Source organism: Lycium ferocissimum, chromosome 7 (genome assembly GCF_029784015.1).
Source record: "Lycium ferocissimum isolate CSIRO_LF1 chromosome 7, AGI_CSIRO_Lferr_CH_V1, whole genome shotgun sequence".
In the NCBI taxonomy this organism is placed as follows: domain Eukaryota; kingdom Viridiplantae; phylum Streptophyta; class Magnoliopsida; order Solanales; family Solanaceae; genus Lycium; species Lycium ferocissimum.
In genome coordinates, this window is record NC_081348.1 from 9,039,036 (window position 1) to 9,054,473 (window position 15,438).

General features: G+C 37.1%; 3 protein-coding genes across 4 annotated transcripts in view; all 3 read left to right on the forward strand.

Annotated features, from left to right (window-relative positions):
- The window catches only part of LOC132063273 (uncharacterized), a 33,823-nt gene extending 31,461 nt beyond the window's left edge, over window positions 1-2,362 (forward strand). Inside the window, exons 18-19 of one of the 2 annotated variants that reach the window (XM_059455745.1) lie at window positions 963-1,077; window positions 1,778-2,009. In XM_059455745.1, the coding sequence (XP_059311728.1) occupies window positions 963-1,032 (70 nt within the window). In that variant the 3' untranslated portion in view covers window positions 1,033-1,077; window positions 1,778-2,009. Of the gene's footprint in view, window positions 1-954; window positions 1,078-1,777 lie in introns of both variants that reach the window. The other variant, XM_059455744.1, reaches the window with a different exon arrangement.
- Window positions 2,363-4,232: 1,870 nt separating this feature from the next.
- Window positions 4,233-10,527, forward strand: LOC132063274 (uncharacterized). The gene is made up of 3 exons (XM_059455746.1): window positions 4,233-4,822; window positions 9,370-9,537; window positions 10,064-10,527. Exons 1-3 carry the CDS (start codon window positions 4,364-4,366, stop codon window positions 10,268-10,270), a joined length of 834 nt encoding a protein of 277 aa, XP_059311729.1. The 5' UTR covers window positions 4,233-4,363; the 3' UTR covers window positions 10,271-10,527.
- An 887-nt stretch (window positions 10,528-11,414) lies between these two features.
- On the forward strand, window positions 11,415-11,798 carry LOC132061898 (uncharacterized). The gene has a single exon (XM_059454575.1). The coding sequence runs from the start codon at window positions 11,415-11,417 to the stop codon at window positions 11,796-11,798; it is 384 nt and encodes a 127-aa protein (XP_059310558.1).
- The last annotated feature ends 3,640 nt before the right edge of the window (window positions 11,799-15,438 follow it).

Genomic DNA, 15,438 nt, shown 5'->3' on the forward strand with positions numbered 1-15,438 from the left:
AAATTCCAATGCCTAGTAGAAATGTTTGACAAGCAAAAGCACATTTCATGCTAATCAGGACTCATGGAGATAGGGGTTGGGAAAAATTGATTGTTTTGAGTAAAGTCATTGAGGGAGGAATTAGGTTTTCCATACTTTATCAGTATGGATTCCTCAGCAAAAGGTGTTCTTTTTTACTTTCTTGGGCAGCGAGTGGAGCAATATTGACATTTGAGAATTTGAAAAAGAGGCGGATTACATATGTCAGTGCTTCATATGCAATTGTTAAGGTGAAGATGTGAACCACAGCTCCTCCTACATTGTCCGGTGGCAATTCGGTTGTTGTGCGAGATTTGAGATGGCTCGGGCTGTAAAGGGCAATGTTGGACATCGTGAAGGAAGCACTCTTCAGCTGAAAATTTAGATAAGGTGTCAGAGACCGGAATGTTGCTCGACTAGCACTCATGTGGGTCCTGTGGAAGTAATGAAATTTGGGAGCTTTCAATGGGATAGAAAATGATTATCTGCATTTGAGGAATAGTCTCTCAGTTCTAATTTCTTCCTGGTGCACCGATGAAGTTCCAGAATCCAGTTCGTATAGAAGATTGGGTGTCGTTTGGGGAGAGTCATATTATGTTGTAAATTCTCTACTTCAACAATCAGTGTACTCCTTGTGCACAGTAGATTTTCTCATTATTAATAAAATTATTTACCTTGTCGAAAAAAGAAGAGAGAAGATGACTTTTTGTACAGCAGGAAGTGGGAGGATCATTCTGACCAGCTTCTTAAGTTTGAAACTGATAGAAAAAACTGAATTTTGGTACTTATAGGTAGGCTCAAGTCATACTTCTACTTTGATATGGCGTAAGTAGGAATTGATCTAAGTAGTTTGATCTTGAAGGCTTAGATCAACTGAATTGCTAGCCACTGTTACTCTGAATACTTTCTCTGACAGTCTTTCTTTCAACTTCAAAGGTGTGCAGGTGCAGGTCATTTACGAGAAGATATAGTTCAATATTCACAGGAGCTGGAAAGGAACTTAGATGGAGATGAAGAACGTCGAGCATACCTCATGGATATGGGCATTAGAGCTTTAAGGTTGATTTTCAGCGATCTCTTTTTAAAATGAAGAAATTGTTGATAAAAATGAAAGGTAGAATCAGAGAACAAAATATGCTTAGTTTACAAGGAACAAACATACTGCCCCTACACCATCTTCGAGGTCCTCCTCTGAAAGTTCTATTGTGCTGCAGAAATGCATATAAACCGAACTTCCATAGTGCAGCAGAAATACGTATAAAATATTGAAAACTTGTTAGAAAGTGGGGAAAAATTTTCCTTCTAGAAAGTGGACGGAACACGGGACAAACTAAAATAGATAAGTTGTGCGGACTCTTCACTTTCGATGCCGCACCCGTGTCGGATTCTCAAAAAATACACTACTTCTGGAGAATCCGACACACACCCGTTGACATTTTTGAAGAGTCCGAGCAACATGACATAAGACATAATCTGGACTGTGAGTTACCATGAAATAACTGACTATAGATTTTATCCTTGAGAAGCCCATATTTCTTTCATATGATATATTGTCATACACAATTAGCCTCTTCCTTGGGATGGAAAGGTTCTATTGAGAAATTGAATTGCTAGTTGGTCCAATTTCGGTAGGTGGACTAAGTATCCTTTTTCCCAGAGCAATGGCCGGTAGACATTATAATTAAGGTGTTTTGCTGCGAAACAGGCAAAAAATTTGAACTGTTTTAAATAACAGTTCTATTTCTTTTATTTTTTGCAGGCGATATTTTTTCCTGATCACATTTAGATCCTATCTTTACTGCTGTTCTCCAGATGAGATAACATTTAGTGAATGGATGGACGCAAGACCTGAGCTTGGCCACCTGTGTGATAACCTTAGAATTGACATATAATGAGGATAATGTCAACACGTCTTCTGTGTGCATATCTACAAACTCGCAGAGATTTGGAATAAAGTTGATCGGATTGAGAAGTTGCTGATTTATCGTTTTTCGAAAGGAGCTGATAGCTATAGCACGTAATTCGGTCAGAACATAGATGGCCGTGCTGCAGCCAAGCAAAGAGGACACAAATTGCTAGACTGAAGCAACAGAAGTCAAGATGATTTGAAAGAACTATTGCCATGTGTAACATAAGGAAACTTTGTAGGTTAAGGTGGGTCAAAGTTGCTAGTTAAGGAATATTTCAGTACTCTAGTGATCAAACTGTAAAGTTAGTTCCGAGCCGATGTATGTGTATACTAGCTTTTCTGTGTATATGCAGAGAAATATAAAGTAGCATCCTAGTTGCAGATGTATTGACATGTTGCGTGTTAATAACTATTGACATGTATAGAAGCTGCTTCACGCAGACATGGATTTAATTGCCTTGACAGGTCATAAACGTAAACTTTATAGACATAGCTATTGGTTGCATATGACTTGCAACGAGACTGTTAAAGACTAGTCACCGGACAACTAAGAGATCCCTGCATTTGTTTCAAACAAAAATGGTGAAAAGACTTTTCTGAATTCCTTTTTTTTTTTCCAGCTTTTGAATCCAAATTTATTTCGACAAGATGTCACTGGGGTAAAATTGAGAAATATTTTTCATAAATTTGAAAATTCAAAAACTTTTTTTGGCGCCTTCAAATTGGTGGTCTTTAAGTTTTACCCCTCGCCTAACACCCCGAGGTTTTGGGTTCGAATCCCAAAATCGGTTAAAAAAAAAAAAAAAAAAGGTTCGCAAGGCAGAATTTCGCGAGGCAGACTTTGCAAAATTCTGCTGAGGGTCAATTTGGCGCAGAATTTTAAGGCGAAATTTCTGCCCATGCAAATTCTTCAGGCAAGGAAGGATGGGTTCATTAATTATCCAATTTGAACTGTGCACTAAGTCGTTTGGTACATGGACTAAGTTATCCCGGTATTATAATCTTGGATTATAATCCCTGGACTAATTTATCTCACTTAAGAGATGGGATAAAATAATACCAAGCTATATGGGATAAGATGGGTTATCTTAGACTAAGTTTGGGATAAGTTTCATACCTTCAACCAAACAAGGTATAAATTTTATCCTGGGATATCCTAGCTTATCCGGTATACCAAATGACCCAGGTATAAGTTTTATCCCGAGATATCCCAACTTGTCTCGCATATATTCAAAAATTTCTCAGTTATAAAAAGATGATTGACCATCAACAAGTTTGAGGACCTTTTTAAGTGGTTCTCAGGTCAGCTTGTGTGCATTAATGCACGAATTAAAGAAATCACATGCTAGTATATATGTATATCAAGTCACATATGGGATAAGATGGGTTATCCCTCATAGAAATCTTTAATTTTGCCGCTTCGGTAAAACCCATAGCTTCCAGTTTTCGACCTTCAACCAAAATTTTAAAAAAAATTCAAGGTTTAAATTTTATCCCCCAACGGCAGATACCTAGCTTATCCCGGCATCTTTATGCGCTTGTAAACTTGGCGTAAGTATGTCGGGTCGGCAAAATGAATTCAAAAGTTTCTTGGTCCCGTATATAAAGTTTTATCCCGAGATATGCCCCAACTTGTCCAAAGTCGCATATATTCAAAAATTTTTGATAATTCCTTCCATAAAGAGTTATAAAAAGACGATTGACCCATCAACAAGTTTGTGAAGGACAAAGTTATCTTTTTAAGTGGGCATGAGTATGCGAGTCCAGAAAAATGTGTAGTTCCTTAACAAAAGTAAGGTGTGTGCATTAATTTATGCTTGACGAATTAAAGAAATCACATGCTAGTATATATGTATATCAGAAGTCACATTTCTACCCTCAAGGTAGATTTAAGATACTAAGATTTGGGTACCTTCTATTCTTTGCAGACCCCATTTATGAAATTACACTTGGTATATTATTATACATACTACTTCGTTTGTCTCAATTTAGATGATATAATTTGACTAGATATAGAATTTAAAAAATAAAAGAAGACTTTTGAAACTTCTGATTTAAAATAAGTTATTGATATTTGCGTGATTCTAAATCATTTCATTAAAAATAAAAAGGTAAGTTTCAAGTTAAATTATTTTTAAATATATAAATATATCATTAATTTAGTGTGACAGATGTATCCCAGAAAGAAGGAATATTATTTATCTAATTGAGACTACATGATTTCAACTCACTCTTGATCACTAGGCTTTGGTGATTACACGGCACCATGTAGAGACACGTTTACTCTTTTTTAATTGGTTATCATGTGACCCCAAAAATTCATGCTACATTTTGCTAAGCAAATAGAGTGTCATAAAATGAGGATGAAATAGGAAGGAAAGATTGATAGAAAATGATGACAACCGGCCCAATCCCCGCGAAGAAAACAAAAACAAAATGCAAGTCGTCCAGTTGTGGTGGCAATGGCATACGGGGCATGCCTTTTGTTCTTCACTCCCTCTATCTTCAATTTCATACTATCAAGCCAAAGCAGCCATTAGGCACCGCCACAACACTAGTGCATTATCCCTCAGTTTCTACACAAACCCTAACCTAACCTCTCCAAGATTTCGCCTTGCTACTTTCACACCTGCTTCTAACATCGGGTTGAACGATACCGTTGATGATGATGTTAATGATACGGGGGAAGAAGGAGATGATGATGATGGAGTTGAGATTGAGATTGAAAAAATAGGGAAAAATCGAAGGAGGATTCGATCTAAGGTAGCTGTGAATGCGAGCTTGCAGAATGTTTGGGACGTTCTCACTGATTATGAAAGATTAGCTGATTTCATCCCTGGTCTTGCCGTTAGTCAGTTGCTTCAAAAGGAACCTAATTTCGCCCGACTTCTTCAGGTCTTTCTATCTATTTTTTGCTTAAACTAAACACATATTGAATGTACCAAAATGCCTTTTAATCTTGTGGCCTTAAACATGCCATTTGGAATTAAAAGAGTTGCCAAAAAAAAGGAAAGATACATTCTTGTTTGAAATGAACTAAAAAAGGAAAGTAAGACAATCAAATTCAAACGGAGGAGTACTATTATACTCCCTCCGTCCCAAAATACCTGTCGTCCTTACTAAAAATACTTGTCCTATACTCCCTCCATCTCAAATTATTTGTCGTGGTTACTAAAAATAGTTGTCTCAAATTATTTGTTGCTTTAGAAGTTCAAGGCATAATTGATTATTTTTTTCTCCATTTTACTATAGTAGAATTTTGTCATTAATTGAGATAACACATAAATAGAGTAAACATTTAATGGAGAGAGATTGTAACTTAGACATAAATAAGGTTAAAGTAGGTCTAATACCCTTCCTAATTAGTATTTCTTAAGGGGCGTGTAAAACATAAAAGCGACCGATAATTTGAGATGGAGGGAGTATAAAATTAAGTAGCTTTTTTCCCATTTTACCATTGTATCAGTTAGCAACATTTAAGAGGTTCTCGTTATTGATGGAGTAAATATTTGATGAGGAGCGATGACATGATGAAGTATGTTAAGAGGGTAAAATTGTCAAATTGTTGCCTTTATAAATGTCTTATTAAGGGACGTGTAAATGAAAAATGAAAAATGCGACAACTATTTTGGGACGGCGGTAGTAGTAACTACTCCTATTAGAGATGTACTAGTTTGACCGTAGATGTGTGCTGGTGCGCCATTGTTGATTGTTTACTGGAACACGGTGTTTTTCCTCATAGTCCATAAGGTGAAATTTCTAGACTTGTTCAAACTATGACTTGCAAGGATAACAATAACAACTGGTGCTGCTGCTGCTACTACTATTGAGCTTGCAAATGATCATGCATTAGGTCTGTTATAGACAATTGCATATGGGGCTTCTCAATCCGTGCTGCCTGATGGAATCTAATCAACTTGACTTCTTACCAATAATATGTAAAACGTCAAATAGTACAACAGTGCTGTTAATTTGTTGAGTTCAAAATGTAGAACTCCGCAACAGCTTGTAACATCTCATCACAACCCAAAAAGAAAGTTAAATCTCCGTTGCACATGCCTACTAGTATACGATATGCTTATCAACATATAATATGGAACAAGATTGGAGAGAAATTCTAGCACCGAAATAAAAACCAATATCGTCGGGTTAATTTACAAATCTCACTTTTTTGGGGACATAGGTGGTGCGGAGATGACATCTTGAGAATCATTTTCCCTAACTTGTATAGTATATCTTGTCAAAAGAGGATGCCAGTCCGTCATTTATGGAGTATGCAAGGGGGAGCAGTTCTTTGGGATTTGAGATTTCGGAGGAATCAACAAGATTGGGAGGTTGGAGAGTTTCAAAATCTGATTGGATTGCTTCACCAACAAAATGTTTCTATCGATAAGGTTGATGTTTGGAGATGGGGTACAGGAGGGAGTGGTGTTTTCTCAGTGAAATCTTATTATGAGAAGCTCCTAATTAGAGAGGAGTCGACTTTTCCACATATTTCGGTATGGAACCCCAGGGCACCGCGAAAAGTTTGTCTTTTCTCATCTTCTCCTACATTGTCGAATAGCATCTTCTTTGTTTTGGGGGGGGGGGGGGGGATTAGATGGTTTAGAGTCCCGGCCAATGTGAGAGATTTATTGGTTAGTTGGGCTCTTAGAAGACGGAAGAGAAGAAGCAGAGAATCGGATGTTGCTCCCTTGGCACTCATGTGGATTGTATGGGGAGAGAGGAATAGGAGAGCTTTTGAGAGTATAGAGAAAGATCTTGTTTACTTGAGGAATAGTCTTTTTGCTCTTATTTCATTTTGGTGCACCCATGAGCTCTATCTACAAGCTCTCATTCCTTTACTTCTCTCTCTTTACATCAAAAATAAAAAGATACAATACAATTCCATTTAACTATGTGAATGGAATTGGACCTATCTGTTAAGAGGGGGTTGCTCAGACGGTAAGTACCCTCCACTTCCTACCCGAAGGTTTTGAGTTCGAGCAAAGAGCGAGGAGGGGTTAAAAAACAAGAAGAATTGGCCCTATCTTCAAAGCTTCTGTTGTTCCTCTCCCTCCACACAGTCCACCAGATGCAATGTGGGATGATTATCCACCATTTCTTCTGGCTCTTACTTCCGCCTTTTCTAATCCAGCAACTCAATAGATTTGCAGTGTGCTCAGGCATGGTCCATTTTGTATTTGTGAGGGTAAAAACTAGAGCCCATAACTGTGCAGTGAATTTACAATGCAGAAAAAGATGACGGTTGGTCTCTTCTGTTTCCCCACATAGTAGACATCTGGAACAATTATCTGGCCCTTTCTCTTCAAAACTTCATGTGTCAAGCAAGCCCTTCTTACTACCAATTATGTAAAGCATTTTACTTTAGTTGATGCTATGTTTTTCCAAACTTTGTTCCACAAAATTTGCTGGGTTCTGTTTTGTTGTACATTGTCAAATTTCATAAGCCCTTTTCACAGAAAATTTCCCATCCTTGTAATGCTTCCATCTGATAGAATCTGAATCTAGGTAATGCCTTGGAAACCATCTAGCTCATGAAGTAAATTGGCCACCGTGTCCACTTCCCAATCATTCAAAAGTCTTCTAGATGAGAAATCCCACCCGAGTAGTCCAACACTCATTGACAGTTGCCTTAGGATTTTTGCATATGTTGAAAAGATCATGAAAGTCTTCCTTCAATGGGGCCTGATTGTTCCAAGCATCTTCCCAGAACTTTGTTTTTCTACCATCTCCCACTTTTATAACCATGTTCCCTGCAAGCTTAGGCCAAAGATCTCTGATTGCTCTCCAAACCCCAACTCCATGGGGTGCAGAACTGACATTACTACAAGAAGGGTTATATGCACCTTATTTGCACTTCATTACCTCCTTCCATAAAGCTTGACCTTCTTCATTACACCTCCATAGCCATTTCATTAATAGGCTTATTGTTCTGTCTCCTTAGGTTTCTGATGCCGCCCCCACTCCCCACCCCCCCCCCCCCCCCCCCACAAAACACCCCCCACAAATATTTGCTATTCAGTGTTTTGTCCCATTTCACCAGATTGTAACCCTTATTCTCTTTGCAGCCATGCCAAAGAAAGTCCCTTCTAAGTTTGTCCAACTTCTTCAGAATCTTAAAAGGTAGAGGAAACAATGACATGACATAGGTAGGTAAAGAGCCTAGAACTGAGTTTATGAGGGTAAGTCTCCCCCCTAAAGATAAGTATTGTGTCTTCCACCTTGTCAATCTCTTTAATGCCTTCGCTACAATGCCATCGCATATCACTGCCTCTTTATGTCTATTGCCTAGTGGCATGCTCAAATAGACTGTAGGCAAGTGCTTCTCATTGCAACATCATTTGTTTCACCTGGACAGTTCTGAATGAGGCTTGCCTTATTTTGAATAATTTGATAAAAAGGAAAATTGAGCTACCCAAGAGATGTTATATGTGTAAAAAGAAGATGAAAATCCTGGCCATCTTTTTCTACATTGTGACGTTACCTCTGATTTGTGGAGCATGTTTATGTGCATTTCTGGACTCAAGTGGGTCATTCCTCAATCAGTAAGGGAAACATAATGTCCTGGTGTTTGTGGAGAGTTGATAAATCCATCAAGAATATCTGGAGAATGATACCTAGTTGCATTTCTTGGAGTATTTGGTTAGAGAGGAATAGGAGATGTTTTGATGGGGTATCAACTCCCATATGCTCTTTAAGGACCAAATTTATTGCTAGTTTATTTAGTTGATCCAGTTTGACCTCAGTAAATAGTCCAGGTCAGTTGCTGGACTTCACTAGCTCTTTAACTCTGGCTTAGTCAGTTTTTGTACAGAAGCCAGGAATATTTTTTTGTTAGCTTCAATGACATATCTTGTAACTCCTGCATCTTCTCAATGCTTTTATCTTTAATGAAATCACTTACTTCATCAAAAAAATAAATCTATGATAAGGTTAAAATATCCTAGAAAAGAAATAGGTTCAAAACCAGCGAACTTAAAAGATTAAAACCTATTCCCAACTAGTAGTTAACTCTTTTTTGCTTTTTGCATCTTCTAGATGCTATTGACGAATCAATTTACTTCATCAAAAAATGTGTGTCACTGTGTGTGTGTGTAACTGAAACTCATTACTCCAACAGAGAGGAAGAAAGCTTTACATTCAATTCAATGTGAAGCAAATATTTCTTCTCTGACAAAGGTTACCATTCTCAAAAAATTAAAAATTAAGAAAGAAATTTTTTTAAAAATTGACAAATGACAACATGCTTCTCCTCATGGCAAATTCTTGAGTTCGCCACTTACTCTTGTTAAGCACTAGTTTTGTGATGGTCTATCTGATATTTGAATCTATAGATTTACAGTCAAAAGACAACATGATCTATATGCTATATGGTTCTTGAATTTCCAAAACATCAGTATCTCACTGTGATCTGGATTTTAAATTGTAATATTGAACAGATTGGGGAGCAGGACTTAGCATTCGGGCTCAAATTTAATGCTAAAGGTGTCATTGATTGTTATGAGAAAGATCTTGAAGATCTCCCCACTGGTCAGACACGTGATATTGAGTTTAAGATGGTAGAAGGTGACTTCAAAATTTTTGAAGGGAAATGGTCTATCGAACAGGTATAGGATTCTTTCTTCGCTGTTTCCATTGCTCTTCATCTATCAGATCACCCTTGTCTTATATCTGGTGAATATGTCTGGCTAAATGGAAATTCCAGTTGCCAAAGTATTATTCATGTGCCTCTTTTTTTTTTTATTGGGTAACTTCTTCTACTTTTTCTTATTTATTCCCAACAAATTTTCAACATATATTCTCCTCTTGCCATTCAGTTGTAATTAGGAACTCAGTGGAAAATGTGCAATGTGAGGTTATAAAAATTGAAGCAGCATTCAGTTTAATGTATGTATGCTAAACTGGTGAGAAAAGCCATATTGATAATTTGACGTCTACATCTTGGAAAAAGTAAATCTTGAAAATCAACTCTCGGAAACCATGAGTTAAAGCTTAGTTGCAATGATTCTACAAGTATAACTTGATTCTCCTTTTGAAGTGTAGTCATAAAAGTTTTCATTGCATTTTACCAAAAAAATAAAGATTACAGTTTATCGAAGCGCTTATATTATTTAGTATTGTGGAAACATGCAGTGCAAGACAGGTAGTGTCAAAGAGCATGATTCTTCTGTGGACCAACCATTTCTTACAACTCTCTCCTACATTGTCTATGTTGAGCCCAAGCTTTGGTTGCCTGTGCGGGTTATTGAAGGCAGACTTTGTAAGGAGGTAAAAATCAACCTACGGTCTGTTCGGGACGAAGCACAAAAAGTATATCTCTCTTCATTTTCATCTTATTAACGCTAACTAATTACTACTACCATTTATTGCTGAAGAAATGTATATATTACCACTCGTAATACAGTTTTACTGAAGCAACTTCTACTTTGGTTGCACTCATTTTGATTATGTGGATTAACTACTACAGGTTCATAGTAGTTCAAATTCTTTTTCTTTTTGTCAATAGGAGTACAAATCCAAAATAAAGACCTTGTTTATTATCAGTAAATAAATGTATAACAGATAAAGACTTTGTTGCAAGGAAAGTTTCTCTGTCAGGCCTGCTTACATTTCTCCCTCTCCCTCTTGTCAATTTGCCTGGTCTCCTAGTTATTGTCACTCTTGGGAATTTCCATCCTACTGATTGCATTCTAATGTACGTAGTGAGCGAGCAATTTCTTTTGGTATCCAGTGGTCCTGACTTCTTTGAAAGTTCTAATCTTGTTTGGTATGTGAAAAACTGTAATGTTGCTTTAATTTCCATTTTTTACCTTAAGACTTTTTCTCGGAAAACAAAATATTCTATCAAGTACTAGTCCATATCGTGTATCATTTTCTTTTTGCTCCATATCCCAGAAGTCAACCTTCTTTCATATTCCCAAGGGAAGTACTTTGTCAAAGATCTTCTTTCATCTTCTCTGTCTCTCTCTCTCTCTCTGTGACGAGTTAGATCGCTTTTTCGTACTATCCAGGATGAAATCTTTTAGTCTGTACAAAATGTGGTTTAAGATTTTAACGCCATGGAGTTGCGGAAAAGTTCAGCTAAAGAAGATGGCTGCGGCCGGAAAAAGGGACAGAATTATAGTTGTAAGTTGGATGTAGTTGGATGCCCACCAAATACTTGGGCACCAAGTTTACTTGGTGGCCACTAAGTTCACTTATTTCCTCCTATAAATAGGAGTGTGTTTTCTTGTATTAGAGACACCAAAAACAAGAAGTGAAATATAAAGTTTTCCCCCTTTCTCTAAAGCTTTTCTTCTTTGCAATTATTTAGTTTTATAACAAGTTATCAACACGAAACTCTGCCATCTCGAGCAAATACTTTGAAAGTCCTGAAGGTATTAACTTTCCTTTTCTTAATTAATGGTAAATCTTTCTAAACGTGAATTTGTTACCTTAGATATATCTGTCTTAGATTCTTGATGCCGAAATTCATCTTGATGCGATGGATCTGGCAGACACTATCAAAGATGAAAATGAGGCATCGAATCAAGACCGTGCCAAGGCAATGATATGCCTTCGCCATCACCTTGATGAGAGCTTGAAAATGGAATATCTCACTGTTAAAGATCCTCTTATGCTATGGAATAATTTAAAAGATAGAGATGACCACCTGAAGATGGTTGTGCTTCCACAAGCAAGTTTTGATTGGATTCATCTGAGGCTACAAGATGTTAAATCTATTCGGGTGTATAATTCTGCCATGTTTAAAATTATTTCTCAATTGAAATTATGTGGTGAAAATATCACTGATCATGATATGCTGGAGAAAACATTCTCCACTTTTCACCCCCGAGTATGCTCCTGTAGCAGCAATACCGAGAAATGAAGTTCAAGAAATATTCTGAACTAATCTCACATCTTCTAGTAGCTGAACAACATAATGAATTATTAATGAAAAATCATGAAAGCCGATCTACTGGTACTGCCCCATTCCCTGAAGTGAATGAGGCAAATTTTCGCCATTCTAGGCGTGGAAGAGGTCGTGGCCCCAGTCGTGGTCATAGCCGTGGTCGAGGAAGAAATTTTAATCATGATTTTCGAGTTGCACCAAATAATACCCTTCGCCACCAGCAGTGTAAAACGAAGGATGAAAAGCATTGTGCAAAAGAAAGATTCAGAATATAAATGCTACCGATGTGGAGGAATGGGGCACTGGTCACGTACCTGTCGTATGCCAAAGCATCTAGTTGAGCTTTATCAAGCCTTCCTCAAAAAGACAGAAAAGAATGCCGAAATAAATTTTATTTCTGAAAATAATGTTGAGCCCATGCATCTAGATGTGACAGATTTCTTTGAACTCCTTGAAGGAAAAATAGATCATTTGATCGGTGATGGATCCGTAATAGTTTAGATAATTTCATCCATGTTGTTATTCTTGTTAGCTATAATAGTTATGTAAATAAAGTTTGGTAATGCTTGTTTAATAATAATATCTACTTTCATGTTCACTTTGTCTATTCTTTATTTTGAAGAATATATGGAAATTCCTCAAAAAAAAAAAAAATGGATCAATGACCAATCATGAAGATATTTGTGTGATTGATAGTGGAACAACGCATGTCATATTCAAAGATGAGAAATACTTTTCTCACTTGCGTAGGAAAAAGGGAAATATTAATACAATTTCTGGCAATTCAAAATTGATTGAAGGCTCCGGAAGAGCCACTATATTTCTGCCTAAGGGGACGAAACTTGTTATAGAAGATGCATTATTCTCTTCTAAATCCCCAAGAAACTTGTTAAGTTTCAAAGATATCCACCGTAATGGATATCACGTTGAGACATTAAACGAAATAAATGATTAATATCTTGCCATTACAAAGAATGTCTCCTGCCAGAAATATGTTTTGGAGAAATTACCAACTTTGTCTTCTGGTCTGTATTATGCAGAAATTAGTACAATTGAAGCCCACTCGATCGTAAACCAAAAGTTTAATGATTCAAATACTTTTGTGCTTTGACATGATCGAATAGGTCACCCTGGATCAATAATGATGAGACAAATTATTGAAAATTCAAATGGGCATCCACTTAAGAACCTGAAGATTCTTGAAAGTGGTGAATTTTCATATGCCGATTGTTATCAAAGTAAATTGATAGCTAAGCCATCACCAATGAAAGTTGACATTGAATCCCCTGCCTTTCTAGAGTGTATACACGGGGATATATGTGGACCTGTCTATCCACCTTGTGGGTCATTCAGATATTTTATGGTCCTAATAGACGCATCTTCAAGATGGTCTCATGTGTGCCTCCTATCATCTCGCAACCTGGCGTTTGCGAAATTATTGGCACAAATAATACGCTTAAGGGCACAGTTTTCGGATTATCCCATTAAGGCTATGCGCCTCGATAATGCCGGAGAATTTACGTCTCAATCTTTTGATGATTATTGTTTGTCAGTTGGGATAAAAGTTGAACATCCTGTAGCTGATGTTCATACCCAAAATGGCCATGCTGAGTCATTTATTAAACAAACTACAATTGATAGTAAGACCACTACTTATGAAAATCCGGTTGCCCACTACCGTCTGGAGTCATGCTATCTTACATGAAGCATCTCTTATTCGTCTCAGACCGACTCATTATAATAAATACTCACCGTTATAATTAGTATTTGGTCATGAACCAAATATTGCTCATCTCCGAATCTTTGGTTGTGTTATATATGTGCCGGTAGCACCACCACAGCGCACTAAGATGGGCCCCCAAAGAAGGTTAGGAATATATGTTGGGTTTAAATCACCCTCTATTATTCGTTATCTTGAGCCATTGACGGGAGGTTTATTCACTACTCGATTTGCAGATTGTCGATTTGATGAAACAAATTTTCCACAATTAGGGGGAGAGAGAAAAGAGATCAAAAGAGAGATTGCGTGGAGAGTTTCATCAGTATCTCATTTTGATCCACATGCAATAGCAAATCAAATGCCAGACGCATTTACTGATTTGAAAAGGATAACTAAGTCACATATCCCTGCAGAGAATGTGCCTATCCGAATTGATGTCCCAAAGGGACAATCTACTAGTGTCATAGCCTCTGAATCTCATACACGCCTGAAGCGTGGTAGGCCATTGGGTTCTAAGGATAAAAATCCTAGAAAAAGAAACACGAAAAATGATCAGAATGACACTATGAAAGAATATCATGAAGATATTCAAAATCTGATTAATCTTGATACTCCTGAAGATATTAGGGAACCCGAGACTCAAGTGAGTAAAGAACTATCATTGAGTTCTTCTGGTGATGGGATAGATTTGAATCGATCGAAGATTATGGTGGATAATGTTTTTGCATATAATGTTGCACTGAATATTATGAAAGACATTGAGGATCAGGAACCTCAATATGTCGAAGAATGTCGACGAAGATATGATTGGCCAAAATGGCAAGAGGCAGTTCAATCAGAATTGAATTCACTTGCCAAACGTGAGGTTTTTGGACCGGTAGTCCAAACGCCTCATGGTGTAAAACCAGTTCGCCACAAATGGGTCTTTGTGCGGAAAAGGAATGAGAGAAATGAAATTGTGAGATACAAGGCACGCCTTGTTGCACAAGGATTCTCTCAAAGACCCGGTATCGACTATGAAGAAACATATTCACCCGTTATGGATGGCATAACATTTCGATATCTCATCAGTTTAGCTGTACATGAAAACCTTGAAATACATCTGATGGATGTGGTTACAGCTTACCTTTATGGCTCACTTGATAATGAAATCTATATGAAAATTCCTGAAGGATTTAAAATGCTTGAAACAAATAGTTCAAAGTCTCAGTAGATGTATTCAATTAGATTACAAAGATCATTGTATAGTCTAAAACAATCAGCGCGCATGTGGTACAATCGCCTCAGTGAGTACTTGGTAAATGAAGGTTATGTAAATGATGTCATTTGTCCATGTGTTTTTTATTAAGAAAACCAAATCAGAGTTTGTTATAATTGTTGTTTATGTTGATGACATAAACCTAATTGGAACTCCAGAAGAGCTCCAAAAGGCGATTGAATATTTAAAGAAAGAATTTGAGATGAAACATCTCGGAAAGACAAACTTTGTCTTGGTTTGCAGGTTGAACATTTAGCAGACGTGATCTTTATCCATCAATTTGCTTAAACCAAAAAAGTTTTAAAATGATTTTACATGGACAATGCGCATCCTTTAAGTACTCCAATAGTTGTTCACTCACTTAAAGTAAGTAAAGATCTATTCCGACCTCAGGAAGAAAATAGAGATCTTCTTGGTCCTGACATAGCGTTCTCTGTTAATTTGCTAGCATGATATAACTCTTCTCCTACACGAAGACATTAGAATGGAGTTAAGCATATATTGCGATATCTGAAGAGAACTAGCGATATGGGTCTGTTTTATACTAACAAAGGTAGTACAGATCTTGTTGGTTATGCAGATGCAAGTTATTTATCTGATCTACATAAAGCTTGATCTCAAACAGGCTATCTGTTTAT